Here is a 19,160-nt window from a genome sequence, read left to right on the forward strand (position 1 = left end):
TATTTTCTAAACTTGAAAAATGGGTCTAATAATCCCTGCCCTTTACATACCTCAGAGAGATGTTTCAAGAATTAATGAAATATGTGTAAAGAGCTGTAAACTGGATAAATTAAGATATCATTGCCATTACTCTATTGAATTCTTCAAATAAAATTTTCAGTAGAACTACGACCCTTCCGACCTTTGCCAATAAGGCAGACATGAAAATGTAGTAATAATATAATTTTAAAAGAGGTCTTTGCTGTTTAAATTAAGTGCATAAATCAAATGTCTAAACCTCAAACATATCTGAGAAACTATGCAATTTTTCTGGAAAAAAATAATGAATGCATGGCAGTATCCAGAAATCAACAAAGAGATGATCTTCAAATACTTTAGGCTGATATTTCAGTTTGTCCCCTAAACCCCAGATGAGATTATTGTCATTATAGCCATGATTTCCAAGATTTAATAAATAGACAATTATGGTTTGTTTCTCCTGAAATTCATCAAAATTAGTTGAGATACTCATTCAGCCTTTCCCCACATCTGTTGCTTGGCTGTGTCTGGGTAAAATGCCAGTTGATTTAATTTATCATTTTTGTTCCAGATGTTTTGGCATCACATATAGATATATAATTGTATCCAAAAATGCTCTCAGATTAATGTAAGAGAGTTCTAGTGTTTTCTTCCCTCTGGGCTTTAACTATAGTAAGAAAAGAAATAACCTTATTGTTTTAAAATATGAAACTAAATGAAAATTTCATCTGCCTCAACACAGTACAATAATAGACCTGTAGAAATTTTTCAAATTAGTTGCTCTTCTTTCAGAAAGCCAAGGCTGATTCCATGGTAGAAGAGAAAGGATAAGGCAGAGAGAAATGATGAACAAAATAACAAACTAAATCTAGATACCTGCCATGACTCCATGTGATATTGAATTGAAAATAGTCTATTGATACAGAAAGAAAGATCTGTGGACATTTTAATTCCACCAGGTGCTAGCTCAGTGACATTGAGGTAACCATTTCCCCTCTGTATATTTCAATTTTATTTATTTATTTATTTATTTATTTATTTATTTATTTATTTTAATAGCTTCAGGGTTACAGGTGGTTTGGGGTTACATATATGAATTGTGGAGTGGTGAAGTCTAAGATTTTAGTGCAACCATCGCCCAAGTAGTGTACATTGTACCCAATAGGTAGTTTTTTGTTCTTCACCTCCCTCCCACCCTACCCCCTTCTGAGTTTCCAATGTCCACTATACCAATCTGAATACCTTTGCATGCCCATAGCTTAGCTGCCACTTATAAGTGAGAACATGTGATATTTGGTTTTCAATTCCTGAGTTACTTCACTTAGAATAATGGCCCCCGGTTCCATCCAAATTGCTGCAAAAGATATTCTTTTTCATGGCTGAATAGTATTCCATGGTGTACATACATAGGCTACATTTTCTTTATCCATTCATTGTTTGATGGACATTTATGTTGATTCTATATCCTAGCAACTGTGAATTGTACTGTGATAAACATATACATGCAGGTGTCTTTTTGATACAGTGACTTCTTTTCCCTTGGGTAGATACCTAGCATGGGATTGCTGGATCAAATGGTAGATCTACTTTGATTCTTTGAGAAATCTCCATACTGTTTTCCATAGACATTATACTAGTTTACATTCCCACCAGCAGTGTATAAGCATTCCTTTTCATCACCTCCACACTATCTATTTTTGTTTGTTTGTTTGTTTTAAAGTTTTTAATAATGACCATTCTGGCTGAGGTAAGGTAGTATCTCATTTGTGGTTTTACTTTGATCTCAATTTTATAAAATGGAGATAACATAACCTACCTACTTCGGTATCTATTCATCATAATATTATGTGTTAGGAAATTATGCTAAAAAAGTTAATACTCATTTGTTCTGTGCAAGTTACTTATGTTGTGAAGAGGAGCTTCAGGCCAAGTTTATCCTGGCTTTTTAAAATGCAGGACCAACCTTTGAGCTGCAAGCATAATTCGCTGTTGGGATCCATGTACATGCTTTGGATAAAACAATCTGCAGCAAAAGGAGAGAATGGGCATTCTATGGAGCAAGCCATCAGACATCTTGCTCTCTTGAAGAGTATGGAAATATTCATATTCTAAATTACATTTCTTCTGCTACGCTAACACTACCCAAAGTGTCTACCAAAATGATTTTGGCATGACTTGTGGGTGTGTGCGACACTATTCATACCATTTCTAGGTAAAATAATCGCTCTACAAAACTGATGGTGATTTTCAGTGTGAGCAACACTGAAAGCTATGATTGTTAGCATTGTCACAGTTTGTGTCACTAGAATCAACCTGATGTATACCCATGCTTGTGAAATGAATATTAGTTAAGCACATTCTAATTATGAATTCATGAAAAGTCTTAGGGTTGAAGAATTACTTGGCACCGTCTTAGTTGAATGATCTTCAGGAAACAAGTCAGCTGTCTGAGTTATGGCTACATCACCTGAAACACAGGATAATAATACCAGCCATGGACCATTTTATATAGTTTTTTTGAGGCTTTGCTGTAGTAAAGAATAAAGAATCAGTGTACAATGTATAGGATATCATAATGGAAATGTTAAGAATTCCTGTTACTAACATTAAAAAAGTAGGGAGGCCAAAGTTATTCTTCTCTGGCAAGGACCCTCATTCATGACAAAATTTTTCAAAATGTCAGTCACCTTGCTAGGTTCACTGAGATTTAGGGTTTTGTCCTCAGTTTGGTAGGAACAGAAATTTTAGTCTGTCAGCACATTCCTAAAGTGAATGTTCCTTCAGCACAGACACCTTTAGCCAAGTTCTAAGAAGACAGCCACTTCATAATAAAGCTAATTTGTTAAGTTACAATAAAAAATAAAATGTCTGCCAAAAGCTTTAGAGTGTGGCATATCGGTAAGGCAGAGGGTGTGCCTCAAAGCTTGGTTCCATCAATTATTTGCTGCAAAGTCTTTAGAACTCAGACAGATACAATAGCTGCCCAATTTTCTCCTTCCTACAGTGTTGATAATAGAATTCCCCACAACATGGGGCAGTTTTGTAAAGTACATGGGTGATTCTCTTCAAAGTGCTTTGTGTCAAACACTGAGAAAAGAAGGCTCAAGAAATGGTGGAATGGTAGCTGTTATTATTATGGTTGTTATTATTATTATTTAAGTAAGCATATATTGTAGCTGTTTCTAAAATTGAATAAAATAATCACCAAAAGTGATTTGAAAAACATGGAGTTAAAGCCATGAGGGTAAGATGTGTAATTTAAATGTTAGTGGCCTTATACATTGATAATCTGCTCTAGTTCCAGAGGGTTGGTCCCTAGAAGGGCACTTCAGGCTCTCTCTCTGTCTCTCCCTTTCTGTTTCTCTCTCTCTTTCTTTCTCTCTCTCTCTCTCTCTCTCGCAGTGCCTGGATGAATTTCCCCAGTTTCTATCTGTGTGACCCTATTAATTGTTCTGAAAGGGTAATACAAAGGAGTTATCAATGGGCAAGTCTTGATCTGCCCTGGGAAAAATTTTGTCTCTTAAGAAGGCAACCTTATTTGGTGAGACCCTAAAAGTGTAAATTATAATACCAATGTATTTCCTTTGGGGTTACCTTCATTTTCACTCTGCTCTTAACAATGATCTGCATTTATTGAGTGCTTACTAATTACTCCATACCAAGAATCCTAATAAAGACATTATAAGCATTACTTCTTTGAATAGCCAACCAACACTTTACAGGTAATAAACTGTTTCCATCAATGTTATATTCAAGATATATTAATTGTAACAATCTTTATTGTTACTATATCTCAAACTAATTACCTCAAGCTAATTGAAAAAATAAATGCCTTTCTAAGGCATCAGTTCTCAAACAATTTGGTCTCAGGGTCACTTCACACACTTAAAAATTAATGAAGAACTCCAAAACCTTTTATGCATTAAAATTTTGTTATTGGGTTATACCTCTCAATATTTACCATATTGTAAGTTGAACACACACACACAAGAATATAGAAGCACAGATTCCATTAGCCATTGAGCTAATGGCTCAGTATGATATTAACAAGTGCTATATAGTCTCTGGAAAAGTATACTTTCAATTGTGAGACAGACAAAGGCAAACAGTGTTGTCATATTATTATAAAAAAGTATTTCAACCTTGCAGAACCCTTAAAAATGTCTCAAAGACTCTAAAGATCCCCGGACCACACTTTGAATATTATGGTCTTAAAGAATAAAAGTCTGTTGCCCCAATCTCCCCCAGTATGTTTCAATTACTCACTTTAAGACTAATTACTATGTTAGATGCATTATATAACAACATAGAGATTATTATCTGCACCTTAATGTGATGAAATTGAGGTTTAAAAGGAATGAGCACTTTGACTAACATTGCATAACTTCCCAATATTGTAGTCAGTTTATAATCCCATATCTTTCTGTCTAAATCTGTGCTCTTCACTATCATGCGATACACAGACACTAAAGATTTATCAAATAGAAATGCAAAAAAAAAAAACTTAGTAGTTGTCTCATTTCATCCACATACTGAAGAGAATTATGATGTTCAGAGGTACAAATTACAATAATCTCATGGATTGAATCAACATTTCCCAAATGGATTTATTTTACCCACCTCTTTGACTTTTAAAATTAGATGTTTCTGTTGCAGATGAAATAATTACAGTATGTGAACATTAAAAAGAAAGACCAAACTCTTCATGTGAAAGTCACAGTAAGCCAAACTTCATGGCCAGACTACACTGGATAAAATAAACATGCCATATTCTATGACTGCTATTTTTTATGATTTTGCAACCAAGTTGATGTAAGCAATGTGATTCCTGGATTTTTTATTCCTATATGTATATTATCTAATATAGGACCTGGTGACTAATGGTGCACTTGAAACTCGGTACAAAGATGAACCTTGTTTAGAGGATGTTTGCCCATCTATCACACTTAGTAGTATAAAAGAGTAGAGAGAGTTCAGGCTTTGACATCAAATCTGGTGGATTCAAAACTCCCTTTATTACATCTATGGGCTTTTCTTTGTGTCCTGGCTTTCCTGAGTCTCGCATGACACATTTCTAAAACAGTGTTCAGGTTACATCCATCTAAACATTGTCATGAGGATTGAATGAAACAAGAAATGTAAGTACGCAGAGACCAGTATTCTGCTTGGGATTAAGTAGCATCTTAAATGCTAGTTTATTTTCTGTTCTTTATTGTCACATGCAAATATCATTTAATGTTACAGATCTAGACATTGAACCAATAGAGAGCATGAAAGGGCAATTGCATGTACCACTCTTTTTGCATCCAGGCCATTTCCCTAAGTCATGATTCTTATTATGCCCAAGAAACAGCTTCTCCAGCCATTCTTCAACCAAAGTTAGGCCTTGGGTATCTATTTATGCTGAGGCTTCCTTGTTAGTCTGTTACTCATTCCTAAAGCACAGTCTCCAGATGGACATACAATGAAGTCTATCATAACCATAGCTGAATGAAAGAGACCAAGATCAACAAGTTCCTCCTTTGCATCTAAAAATATCCAAAACTTCCTGGATGGCTTCATGCTGTTCCCTTTGCCACTGACATTCTTGCTTTCCTTCTTCACTTGCCACATGGTAGTATCTAGATCGACTGTGAAGGGCACCAGAGAAAGCATCATACAGAACTCATTTCTTCCTCCTATTTGTGGTTTGGATGCTTTCTGTCTTTTAATTGAACAATTTAACTGTAGTCCAAAAGTTGCCCTCTCTACTACAGAACCTTCACCTCCAGGCCAGGAACTAGGTCTTCAACAATCTGTGCCTGAAGTGCCTAGGATAGGTGGGCAAAAAATGTGTTCAACTCACTAATGTTTTTTGTATTCACTTTGCAATTATTTGGTACACTAAGTGAATGGTTTAAATTAGACCTTAAAACTCTTTAATCTGGACACTACTGAGGACAAAAGCAATCATACAGAAAACAAGGCTCAAATAAAAAGATATCAAATCCAGCACTTACTTTCATGAAGGTCTCTTATTTAAATACCAGGGGCCATTTGTAGAATATATAATTGCCTTTTAAAATCCATGTCTAACCAATCATTTTTAATAGGTATCCAGATATTCACAGATTTATTTTAGGTATCAGTTACCCTGAGAAGTCACCTGACACATCAATTTCTGTCTTATCTTCTTTTTATATCTTTTCTTAAATAAACAAATGTGGGTTTCTATGGTATTCTGTGGAGTTCAGCCTTTTGTTTCTTTGTAACTGCTGCATAATTATATTGGAAATGTGAAAAACAGTTCAGCAGGAAATCAAATGCTGGCTCAGTATGGGTATTTTTATATCCAGAGATACTCAAATATGAACCAGCAAAGAGATTTGGATAGCATGCCTCACACACAAATCTAATGACAAGCTGTATTTAAAAGCCAGCAAAAAAAAAAAAAAAAAAAAAAAAAAAACACCACTTTTTCCTAACCAATTTTCCTTTACAGTGTATTAGAGCTGCTTATTTGTTTTACTAAACAAAAACAAAGCTTGGACAGAGGGGCTCTAGAAAGTCAGAATCCTTTAAACATCAAGCTCAGTACAATCTAACTGAAAGAACAGATTGATGAAGATTTGTCATTACCACTGTTAAAAACATGTTTATGTCAAGTGACATATATATGTCCACACACCCACACACACATATATTCTGTATCAACTCAAGTGAGTTACAGCTTTTTATTGAGTACTATTGTTTCTTTTTAACCAATAATAAATAAATTATATAGGTCGAAGAAAGTTTTTCTTTCAAGCAGGTAATTTTTAAGGAAACCTAGACTGAAATTCATATCTATTTGACTGCGATGTACAAGTTTTTTCCTCCATACTTGTCATCCACATCTCCCTTCTCCAGCTTAATGTTATGCATTCATTGTTAAACTATGGCAACAGGTGTGGAACAGACTTCAGCATCATTCCAGGCGTATTTGAGTGGGCAGCAGGAGCACTCAAACTTCAACATCAGCACCTCATTTAAACTCTATTTTATTTTAAAATTTCAGAACCCAGAGGTTTATAAGTATCCAAATTCTTCTGGAACAAAGATCACAGATGCAAATGTTAAATTCCTAACTCTCATCTGGACCTCCCCCACCTAACCACTCCATGCAGTTACTTCAGTGGGGATGAACCTATCAATAATATCTCATTGTGTTCAAAACTCTTTTACAAACTGGATGAAGGAAGGCTGTGGAAAGGTTGGGCCATCTTTTCTGTAATCTGATTTGTTAGTATCACTCATGGTATGTCTTAATAGCAATTAGGTTTTCCCTAGGATAATTGAGATGCCAAATGTTCAGAAATTAGTCTGAAAAGTGAGACAAAGCTAGGATTAAATCCAATAAGGCTGTGCTCTGGTATGTTTATTAGATGAAATAACTGATGGCATTAACACATGCAGTTATTGTGAAAATTAAACATGCTAAACAGCACAGAAAGGGTTAAAATGCTGCCTAGTACACAGTAAGCTGCGACACTTTTAATTGTAATTATATTTGTCCTTGTTGTCAAGGCTTACGATCTCCAGCAGAATTTGCTTTTCTTGTTTCCTCATTAGTTTTAACCAGATGCCAATTTCTGTTTATTCAAACTCCATCTCTAAAGCAGGTTTAGTTTTAGTCTGAATTAATACTGCAGGGATTATAGCTATGGTTCTCAAGGCATGGCCCCTGGACCAGCAGCATCAGCTTCACATGGAAACTTATTAGAAATACAAATTCCTGGCCAGCAAGCTATGCTTTAACAAGCCCTCCAGGTGATTCTGACGAACCAAAAAATTTAAGAAGTACCTTCCTTTCCTATTCTCTATGTCACAGACTCACTACTCCATTCATAACCTATTCTGCTCCTGAATTTGAATGCTAATATTCTGGGCCCTATATTTTCCTATTTCAATGCATTTGATGGGCCCTTTTAATGTGGAGAATGAGATTATTTCCTTGATCTGGCACCCAAAGGCAAACATAATATCACTTAACTGAATAGGCTTTACTTGAACTTTCTGGCCATATCTACTTCACGTTCCTGATTCCCCTCATCTTCAGAAGATACTCTAAGCTCTTCTCCTCTTGATAAAGCCATTTTCTAATTTTTAAATGCATCTCTTACTGCTACTTCACAATCCTAATGAAAACTCCTACAGAGAATCTTCACAGAGAACACTGTCTCTCCCATGTAGTGGAAGAATCTCACCCTACTCCACACTACATACATGATTTTTTTGTGTGAACAATTTGCTAGAGTTGTAAATGCATGTCTCTAGTTTGTTGTCCCCACTTTGCAAAGCTTAAAGGAGCCATGTCTTGTTTTCTAAGTGCTCACCTCTTAATGCACAGTTGGTGCACATGGGAAAGTTACAGAAATAAGCTGAATCCTATCTGTACTGGTATTTGTGTATTGTTTATAAAATTTTAGAGAAATAATACAGATGTGAGAAAATGGGAGTACTATGTTTTTGGCAAGAATTGCTCTGTGAGTTTTGGCTTTGTGGGCCTGTGGCAGTGGTTCCACATCTCTGAGTATGGTTCCTCATCATTCCTCCAAGAATTTCAGTGCGGCTGAAACCGACAGAGCTTCTCAAGAGAACTACACAGTGCCTGGCCCAAAGATGCTGCTCAAAGGATATTAGTTTCTTTTTTCTTAGCTAATTTGAATTCCAGGGTGGATAGAATTGGCAGCCATGAAAGGAGCAGGCATAACTTGTTCTTGTGACAAATAGCATAACCTTTGAATTTGGGTGACATGTGAGGTGAGTCCTTGTCCTATAGAGGCTCTAGGGACCAGAAAATATCAGCACTACAATTAAGTGAGTAGAGTAACTGACACCCTGACAGCCCAAATGAGATGGAAGCCAAGTTACCATTTAAATGTCCATCATCTGGCTAAGGGGCTATCTGACCCGGTACTGAAATGCCAGGTGGGTGAGGGTGGATAAGGATGGAATTGGTGCCTATTTTTAGCCCCAGTCTCTAAGCTTTGGATTAGGGATTCCTGGAATCAGAAAACATGCTGCATTTTCATTCTTTTGGCTTTGCTGCTTTGTAACCTGCTTGCACTTGTTCAATACAGATCAGACTAACTGATAAACGGGCTTGTTGGGTAATGAAGTGTGGGCTGGCATTATTCAAGGCTTGCCTCCAGGCTCTCAGAAGGGAAGAAAAATCAAGGTTCCAAGATCAGAAGCCAGACTCCTTAGGGAAACAGACAGGGGACCTGAGGCTCCTCTCTGCCAGCACCTTTCTCATGGTCTCTAACTCCCAAGATTGGTTAATATTCTGTGGGGATCCTTCCCTGTGAACAGAGTCAGTGCCCCACAGTTTCTCTACAAGGAGAGCACAGTTCTTTCTGCCCTTTCTGTCTCAGCTTCAATCACTCTGGGGAAAAAAAAAAAAAAAGACATAAAGATCCAGAAAGCCATAATGGATGTGTGCCTATCTGCACGGGATTTTTAACAAAGAGCTGTGTGGGGTATATTAAAACAAAGATCCTCCCTGCCAATCAATTAATACTGTCTGTTTGGAGTTAGAAATCATCAGGGTACTCCCTCATTATACTAATTCATTATTTCCTTTCTTCATCCATTCATTCATTTAACCAATATTTATTAGGAGCCCCAAAGCACTATGGTAGGCCCACAGGATAAAGGAATAATAAAATGTTACATGAGAACAGGGAACTTAACTATTTCTCCCCTTAGGAATTTATTTTCAAAACCTCAACCAAATACATATGTGTTATAAGCCTTGAACAGTCATTTAAAAGAAAATAAACACATATAACAAAGTGAGAACCTATAACAAAGGAACCAGATCCAACCAGGGTATCAGGAGATAATAAATAATAAGTGCTAACACTTACAGTAGCTTGTATGCAGCAGAAGTTGTTCTAAGCATTAAAAATGCATTAATACATAAAATAAGTTAATACAAATCACTATTTAAGATGAAATTATAAAGAATCTATAGTTAACCAATTGATAGCTCTTAGAAATATTGTGTCCTGATAGTGTGGTGACCCATACCTATAACCCCAGCATTTTGGGAGGCCAAAGCAGGTGAATTGCTTGAAGCCAGGAGTTTGAGACCGGCCTGAGCAACATAGGGAGACTCCATCTCTATTTTTAAAGAAATAAATAAGAAATAAAATTAAAATGAAGGATAAATAAATAATAAAAAGAGAAATATTGTGTCCAATCCTTTCAGCCAAATAAATAAGGGATTGGAGTGAAGGATTTTGAATACGCATGCATTATCCTGAGAAGAACATTCTGGAAAGAAGGCAGGAGAGTAATTATGTAGAAACTACAAATCAATATCCCTCAGTCCTACATATTGAGATTCAGCATCCCAGTCTGAAGTATATTATTAAAAAGAAAAAATATGGCCATATTATTCTTAACTCCTCTCATCAAGAGATGACACTTCTCTAGCCCTTGTATATGCTCTTGATCATGTGGCTTGTTTTGGTCAATGAACTATTATCAAACTGGATGCAAATAAAGGCTTGTAAAGTGCTTGCTCACCGCGGCTTCCTGTTGCTTTGCTGCATCTTATAACATTGAGAACATAATTAAAAAGCTAAGCTAGCCTGCTAGAGGATGAGAGACAAGCTGTGTCTGCTAAAGCACCCTGGACTAAACAGCCCACCATATAAACATGTGAGGCCAAGATTGACTTCTAGTCCCAAATAAGCCATCAGCTGACCAGAAAGAGTACCAAAACCAGTTCAAACCAAAAGAACTGCCCAGCTGCTCCACAGAACCAGAAGAAAAATATTATGTTAAGCCACGAAATTGTGTCATGATGTAATATGTAGCAAAAGTGAATTAATACATATTACCATCTCCATATGACTATTTCAGCCCTTTTTCTCTCTAAGCCCAAGTGGTTTGAATAAAGGAAGAAAATGAATGACAAATACAATCCTTTAGATATAGGACTGAGATGATAGGGAATGTAAGAGTTGGCAAGCACCAGGTTTCATCTGGAAGAGGATAGAGAGGAGGATAGAAAAGGGAAGGCAGGGGGATGAAAGAGAAAATACAAAGAATATTATCAAGTCCTTACCATAAGTTAGGCTCTGTTTACGCACTTTACCAGTGTTATCTCATTTAACTCCCATAACAAACTTCAAATATAGCCATTGAGACCTAAAGAGATTGCATAACTTATTTAAGTCACACATTTAACATATGATAGACCCAATGTTTTCACTGGGGCAATTTGACTTCATAGCTTATGTCCTTAACTAATAACCTCTACTATAACTCAACAGCTTATGTCCTTAACTAATAACCTCTATTGCTATAAAAAAAATTGTTAGAACAATGCCTATGACCTTGGTTTTGGATGAGGAAGGAGCTTTTAAATTTGCCAACCTGGCCGGGATACATGAGACTGACAGAGGAAAGAAGACGCTCCTATTAATATACATAATTGAGGAAAATTATGTCCCTCAAATAATCCCAAAGTGGTACATTCCTGAACAAACAATTTGAGAGATTATCTGGATTAAGTTGGGTAGTTTTGCTTGATGACAAACATGGTCACTTTTTGGCAAATTCTTTTTTTTTTTTTTTTTGAGACGGGGTCTCGCTCTTTCACCCAGCCCGGAGTGCAGTGGCGCAATAATGATAGAATTGAGTTTATATTATGATTAATACTATAAAATTGATATTAGCATTGACATTATTATCAAGTTTACCTTAATTTAGGCAAGATTATAGCACTTAAATACATTTATTCTTCATCACACATCTCTAAAGGTGCACCGACACATTCCCCGTTGTACTAGGCTTAATACTTCAATGACGAAATAATCTGTACACCAAACCCCCAGGACACAAGTTTACTTAAGTTACAAGCTTGCACATGCACCCTTGAACTTAAAATAAAAGTTTAAAAAAATACATTACCCATTTTATAGATAGCAAAACTAAGCCACCATAGAGAGAAGTTGAGTAACTTAACAAAAGAGTGAGCATGGATAAATGAAAAAGCAATGCTTCCCACCTAGCAAACAGATTTATGAGCCTGGATACTTAACCACTATCTTATTCCCTTCAACTGCTGGACTGATAACTTCATTTTCTCCTCCCAGTCCTAATGACTTCTCCATCCCTAAAGAAAACCAAAGCCTGAGGGGTAAATCAACCCAATACTATCCTACATTTAAAATCTGTTCCGATATCTAGAGTCTTCTCTACTTCCTTTAATACGGTGCTACAAACCTGGAGATGACCATTTGCTATGAGCGAACAGTTAGCAGCAACTTGCACCTGAAAAGCTAGCATTCATGTTTTCTGCTTACCTTCTTTCTATACTTTGTCTGTAGTTGTCTACAGTAAGAGTTATTGTTACAGCTTTGGAGACGGTGGTTTATAAAGAGTGACAAGGGCAAGACACAGGTATAGGAGCCTCTTATCTACTCTTATTTTTTAGCTTAGGACTGGGAGGCTGTTAATCACACTGATATCCTAAAGGAATGCCTGGCTAAAATCTATTCCTCCATTCTCAATCCACATGTTCTTTCTAAGTAGACTAGAATGAACAAGGGCAGGAAAGATGAAAGGAAGAGGTGGTAGGAGAAAATTAGTAGAATGGTTGCAGAACAAAGTAAAAATCAGGGAGAAATTCCCAAGTCAAGTCTACTGCTACCTATGTCGCAGGGGTAGCCAGAGAGTCACAAGGATTAGAATAAAACTGACATGGGCTATACACAGAATTACATCCATTTTTACCCTGCATCACTTATCTCCTCGGACTTGGAAGGACATGGACCCCAATTCTTCCCTGTAGGAAATCATGCTTTGGATGCTGATTCCCTCCCCAGGAATCTGGAGCGTCCCTTTCACTTTCCCATATTTTAGTTTTCACTTTCCTTCACTGTATTTCTCTTTGCTAAGAACATTGATCTCCAGCTTAGAGCACCTGCATGCCTATCTAAAGTGGGGGATCTAGATAGGAGCTTGCCACATGAATGTATTCCCAGACAGGCTTATCGGTCTTACTGCTGCAACCTGTGTGATATTTGGGAGCCCCTTAACCACCTCTGTACCTAAATTTCACTGCCCACTTTAGGCTCTTATCACCTCTTCTCTTCCATGTGTGTTATCTAACTCAATAATAGCTTCTCTCCCCCTATCTCCACTTCACCCTACACAAGGGAATGGCTATCCATCTTTATGGAGCTCTCGCTCTATGTCATAGGCAATAGAGACAGATGGATATATATGAAGCACTATCTTGATATAAAATCTAAAGTCTTTAGTAAGCATATGCCTGCTTCATTATGAGGGCCGTTGCTTAGCCATTGATCAATCAATCTACCATGCCTCAACCAAGGGCAAGAAGAAGGTCAATGAACAAACATATTGGCTATGCAATGCAGAAACATAACTGTACCTAGAAGTAACACACAGACCATAATTACCAACTATTTTGTTGTGGGAAGGGGAAGGGTAACAGACAAAAAATTAAATAAATAATTTTAAATGAAGCTGTGATTCAAAGCCCCATTAAGGGCTGTATTAACCAGAACATACACTATGTCTCCATCACTTTCTTAAGATTGTAGGTAAATTATTTGCTAAGAGATATAGTACTATTATTTTTATTTCCATTCTCACTGTACCCACAATTTTAAAGAGTAATCATTTCCATTCACAGATGAGGAAACTGTGAGTAAAAGAGAAATAATGTACCCAAGGTTATATGACCAAAATGTGGCAAGGACTCCAACTCCATCCAAATCCAGAACACAAGATTCCTCTAAACAATGAACTGCCTATAAAGATATATATTTTTCTAAGTAGCCTGGGTTGGACAAAGCAATTATTCTGGCAACTGGGCCCCATGCCAGGAAAAAACAATCCTTAAGTGCTATAAAACTAGTGTTTTCCCTGGGAGATTTAACCATCATTAGCGAAAAGCTTCATTTGCAATAATGTGTGCAGCCCGCTGTAGTGGGCCAGAGCAATGCATTATCACTAACTCAAAGAGATTAATTTAATGGGCAATTATATGCTTCCTGCTTTGAAATACTTTCAGGTAACCAATAGTCGTGTACTTTCTGCAAATGCCATGCCAATTGCCTGCTCCCAGGTACAGAGTGTCAGAGAGTTTTGCAACTTTCTATTCCACACCATCATGTTCTCTGTGAAAGACACTTTAAAATGAGCATTCAGTGCATCTAAAATGCCCCTGCAGAGACTCTGTTCTAAGCAAATTGATTCCCACATTCTCAGTATTCTTTATTGTCCCATGGCTATAATCAGCATGGGAAAATTAAAAACAGAGACCAAACAAACCAATAATGCCTCATCTTTCTTTGCTTCCCTTTCCACTATTGTCAAATTTTAATGTTCGTATATTTGTGTGTGTGTGTGTGTGTGTGTGTGTGTGCATGGTGAGATGGTGAGGGAAACAAGGAAGAAGTTATGAGAAGTAAATTCCTGAAACTCTCCCTTGAGACTCTAATTTAATAGGTCTCAAATGAAGTCTGGACTATTTCTTGTTTGTTTGTTTTAGACAATTTTCTAGGCAATTCTAATCAGTGGTCTGCTTTGAAAAACAGTCTCCTAAAATGTACTATGCTGTGTTCTCTATTCTATGTTCTTCAGTTTCCTAATCTATAAAATGGGACTAGGATTCTGGTTTTAAAAGATCCAAAGCTCTGCTATGTTTATTAGCCAATATTCTTACTCTCCATAATAAAATGCATGCTTTTTCATTCCTTCACCTCACCCTTGTCCTTGCCCTAGCCTTCTCCTTTGCACAGAAAAACGGTTTCATTCACTTGATTCAAGAAATGATGTAGCAGTATCAGAAGCTCAAATTAAGCAAGAAGATAAAGAGGAAAGAAGATTGAAGTGAGGTTTCTGTGGAAGGTATTTAAGGACATATATTCTGCAGTTAAACAAAGACCTGATCCTGTACCTCCACTCTCATCCTTGCCCTCTATGAAATTTTGACAAGTTACTTAACCTGTATCTGAGTTTCTTTGCCTGGAAAATGCTTATAATAATAGTAGTCACTTTTCAGCAAATGTTATGAGAATTAAATGCATTGAAGGGCTTTTTTCAGTTTACTTTCTCATTGTTTTCATTATTCAGCTAAATTTTACCTTAAATCTTCATCAGCATGGTAAACAGCAGCTACGCACTGTAGTTTCAGGGAATGGGGTTGCTACTAGCAGAGATACTTAGCAGAGATATACCATACAAGCCTAATCTCTTGTTAGCACATGGACGTCTACCTGCCAGCTCATGTGATAAGATGTGCCAGTTGATCAGGATGACATGTTAGATCTACTACCACTGAAATACTTGGGTAACAAACACAATGAAGCATCTCAGCCTCGGTTAAGTGAATCTGACACAAGAGGATAAAGAATGACATCTCCATTCTCATTAAGAGATAACGGATGGACTTCGCTAAAAATCCACTTTTTAGCCTAATTTCATTTGTTTAAATCTTTTATCTGATGAGATAGCATTCTGAGAGTCATTTTAAATTGTTCTCCCTGTAATGACTTTTTCTTTATCATTACTAGAACTTCCCCCTATGGGGTTCTGTTATTCTGAATGGTTTTAAATATTCATCTCAGACGAATTCTATAAATCTCCTTTTAATTTTTTTCCCCAAGACATAGTCTGTGGCTTTGGAAGATAAACATCATGTGATGGGCTAAATAATCAAACCAAGTCAAAACAAGTTTCTAAGCTATGTTCATAGTAATTTCAATTTTTTAAAATTTCTCTGTGATCTTATGATTTCCACTTCCCTTTATGATTGAGAACAAAGATGGTTTAATTGTACACTTAAAGTTTTCAAATTTATGCCACCCCAGCTAGTATTTTACAGCTAAAATTTAAAGCTCTCTTTTGTATTCTCATCCTTGTTTGTTCTAAGAAAGAAATCTGCAAAAATTCAAACAAAGTCAGACGAATTTTTAAGTTTACAGTCTAATATTTCTTAAGATGTTTAATGTGAATTAAGCTTGTTTCTTGGCCAAAATGCACCTGTGTACTTTGTTTAGTTTTCAATCTTTGACAAAAAAAAAAAAGTGAGACAACTCCCATCAACTCCCATTCACTGATTTGAACGGAATCAATGTATGATTGGGCACATATTTTAAATTCTGTATGGTTCATGAGCAAGCTGAGGCTGAACATATGAGCACAGGTACAATGTGTTCATTCTCCATATGAAGCCAACTATAAACCTGAATCTGGGACATGACTGAATCATTCCTCCAAAAACATTTAGAAAATTTTATCTGGTCTACTTTTGATATTTTCAGTGATTTGGTTATATTGTGTTTATAATAATAATATTGATACCACTTAAAAATCTTAACTGGTTACTTTGCTAAAATACATAAAGTCTTGATTTTTCATATGTATTTTGAAGTAATTTTTAATATCATCATATCCTCATTGAAGGAGGTCAGTAGTTGCATTTATTTTCACACCATCAATGTGGAATTGCTTGAATTCTCAATACTCATCGTCTTCTTCCTTACCTCTGTGCCTTTCTTTATGGATATATCAACAGGTTCCAATTTACCCTTTGATATGCAGGTACTCCCAGGTGCCACCGGAAAGAAAACTCCAAGAGGAGCAGGATTTATGCCTACTTTACTCTCTGCTATATCCTCAGTCACTAGATGAGTGCTTAGCAATAGGAAAGACTTAATAAATAATTATTGAATGAATGAGCAAATGAACATCTTCCCTGACTTAGCTTGGTAGCCTTGTCACCCTGGAGCTAACAGCTCAGTGCCCTGGAGCAGCTATTTTTGTATCTGTTTTTCTTACTTGTGTGGGATTTCTCAAAAATGAGTCTTTTGTTTCTGGATTGTCCTGAAATGTTTCCTAAGCAAAGCTCTGTGTATTCATTGCTTTGAGTACATTTTGCTGATAACTCATAAACTTTGATGGATATTTAAGTAAAGGAATCTATCTAATTTTAAAAAGGTGGCATAGCCCTTGGTTGTGGATCATGTTTGTAATCCCAGCAGGAGGATCAGTGGAGGTGAGGAGTTCAAGACTAGCCTGGGCAACATGGTGAGACCCTGTTTCTAAAAAAAAAAAAAAAAAAAAAAAACTATAATTAGCCAAGCATGATGGCTTGTGTCTGTAGGCCCAGATGCTAGGGAGTCTAAAGCAGGAGGATCACTTGAGCCCAGGAGATAGAGGGTGGAGTGAGCTATATAGTGCCTGGGCAACAGAGAGAGATCTATCTCAAAGGTAACATGAATTAAGTTTAACTCTACTAGATTGTTTTCAGTATATGTGAAAATTCTTATAAAGTAATTATTGACTATCCACATTAAAGAAGACTGGGTTTTTTTGAGCTTTTTATAAAGCCTTAAGTCATCTAAATAGATAGAGCTTTTCTGAGAGGCTTAAGGTGATAATCAGGCTTCAACATGGTAAATTATTAAAAACATTATGTCTACATCTTTCTCAATGAGGTTAACACTTCTAATAAACCAAAATCACCAAATGGCAGGCTTTATTTGCCTCTTCTCTTCATGTTACAAGGGGAAACTGCTGTGATGGTAACACACTAGGAAAGAAAATAGTACTCCTAAGGCAGGAAAAACAGCAAAGTTTTCAAAGCTCTGTTTCTGTCCAGAGCCAGAGTTTGGTAGTGTTGAAACTACGTTATCAACTTGACTGCATGTTCTCTGCCTGCACTCAAGGCTGCTATAAGAAACAAACATTCTTCACTCTCGAATCTTCACTCTTTCACACAAGCGTTCCTTTTATAAGGCTTGGTAGAGGACATTTTCCTCACGTCACAAAACCAGAAAAAACATTGCTCCTCCTGAATACCTGGATTACTCTTTTTCTAATACAAACAAAGTAATCATTTTTCACAGAGATATTTCCCGTTTTCACATTAGCTGCCAGACGGTGAGTGAATTTTAGGGCATATTTCCTATAATTATCATCTATATTTCTCTATATAGTATGTGTGCCCATGAATCTTTCTTAACATTGATTTTTATTTTCTTATTCAAATTCCCTTTACCCCAACTCTCTTGGAATTTATTGTCTCCTTTGAATTTGTGCACAACTTCGAAGTCCTTTATAGAAAGAAGATATTCAGATAATAAGCAACATGTATTTTGCTAGGAAATAAAACGAACATCATGTCCCTTTTCCATTTTTTTGTATAATAAAAGTTGATAAAGTAGATGCAGGCTCTCAAAGACAGTTTGGCACCAAATTTCACCATATAGCTATTGTTTAAAGACTCCATCATAGTTTTATCAAGTGCAAAGAAGAAAAAAAAGTAAATAAAAAGATTAACAAGTTATTTTAACAACCCTAGACTCTCCTCCCCTATAATAAAATAGCTCAAATGTTTTCACAAAATGTATGAAAAAAATTACGTTGAATTTATATTGATATAATTTTAAACAGTCCATGATTACTGTGTAAAATACATTAGACTCTAAAAAAAACAAAAAGTTATCTATAATCTCTCCGACCCAAAATAATATATATTGATAAAGCTTCCGTCTATATTTTCCACATGTATGTGTGCATGTGTATAATTTAAATATGTAATTGTTTCTATATTGTATGTACTATACTATATGTATATGTGTGTCCAATTATTTAAATTATAGTGTACAGTTCTTGAATTTTTTTGACCTACTGTTTTATACTAAATCTTTTCCTCTTACTTTAAAATGCAAAACATTGTTTTTAATGGCTGAATAATGGGTATAAGAATGTTTCCTTCTCACATATCCTGAAACATTTCAGTAATTTACCACAGTGTAAGTTATTTTGTGTTGAGATGATACATTCAAAGGCTCCTTGGGAACAATCAAATAAGTTCCAATGCCAAGGTATCTAACAGAAACTGGGGCTGCTTATCACACTATTAATAGGCATAAATTGAACTCAGTGACACAAGGAAGAAATGAACAAATCCAGCACTTACTAATTTCTGTAGCAATGATTGTTATGTTGTGCCATACACTTAATTCTCTGTCAAGTGGTGTTGCCAGCGTTATCTTCCCATCGTCTGCATTAATGTTGAACTGCCTCTCCAGGTCAGTGTGCCGGTCGATGGAAAACCTACAAAA

The 19,160-nt window shown here is 36.2% G+C and overlaps 1 protein-coding gene across 3 annotated transcripts in view; it reads right to left on the reverse strand.

The window, feature by feature from the left end:
* The window catches only part of CDH8 (cadherin 8), a 378,275-nt gene that overhangs the window by 117,409 nt on the left and 241,706 nt on the right, over positions 1 to 19,160 (reverse strand). For all 3 annotated transcript variants that reach the window (XM_032157533.2, XM_058441060.1, XM_032157532.2), the window contains exon 8: positions 19,016 to 19,152. In XM_032157533.2, the coding sequence (XP_032013424.1) occupies positions 19,016 to 19,152 (137 nt within the window). The remainder of the gene's footprint in view (positions 1 to 19,015; positions 19,153 to 19,160) is intronic.

Source organism: Hylobates moloch, unplaced genomic scaffold (genome assembly GCF_009828535.3).
Source record: "Hylobates moloch isolate HMO894 unplaced genomic scaffold, HMol_V3 SCAFFOLD_6, whole genome shotgun sequence".
In the NCBI taxonomy this organism is placed as follows: domain Eukaryota; kingdom Metazoa; phylum Chordata; class Mammalia; order Primates; family Hylobatidae; genus Hylobates; species Hylobates moloch.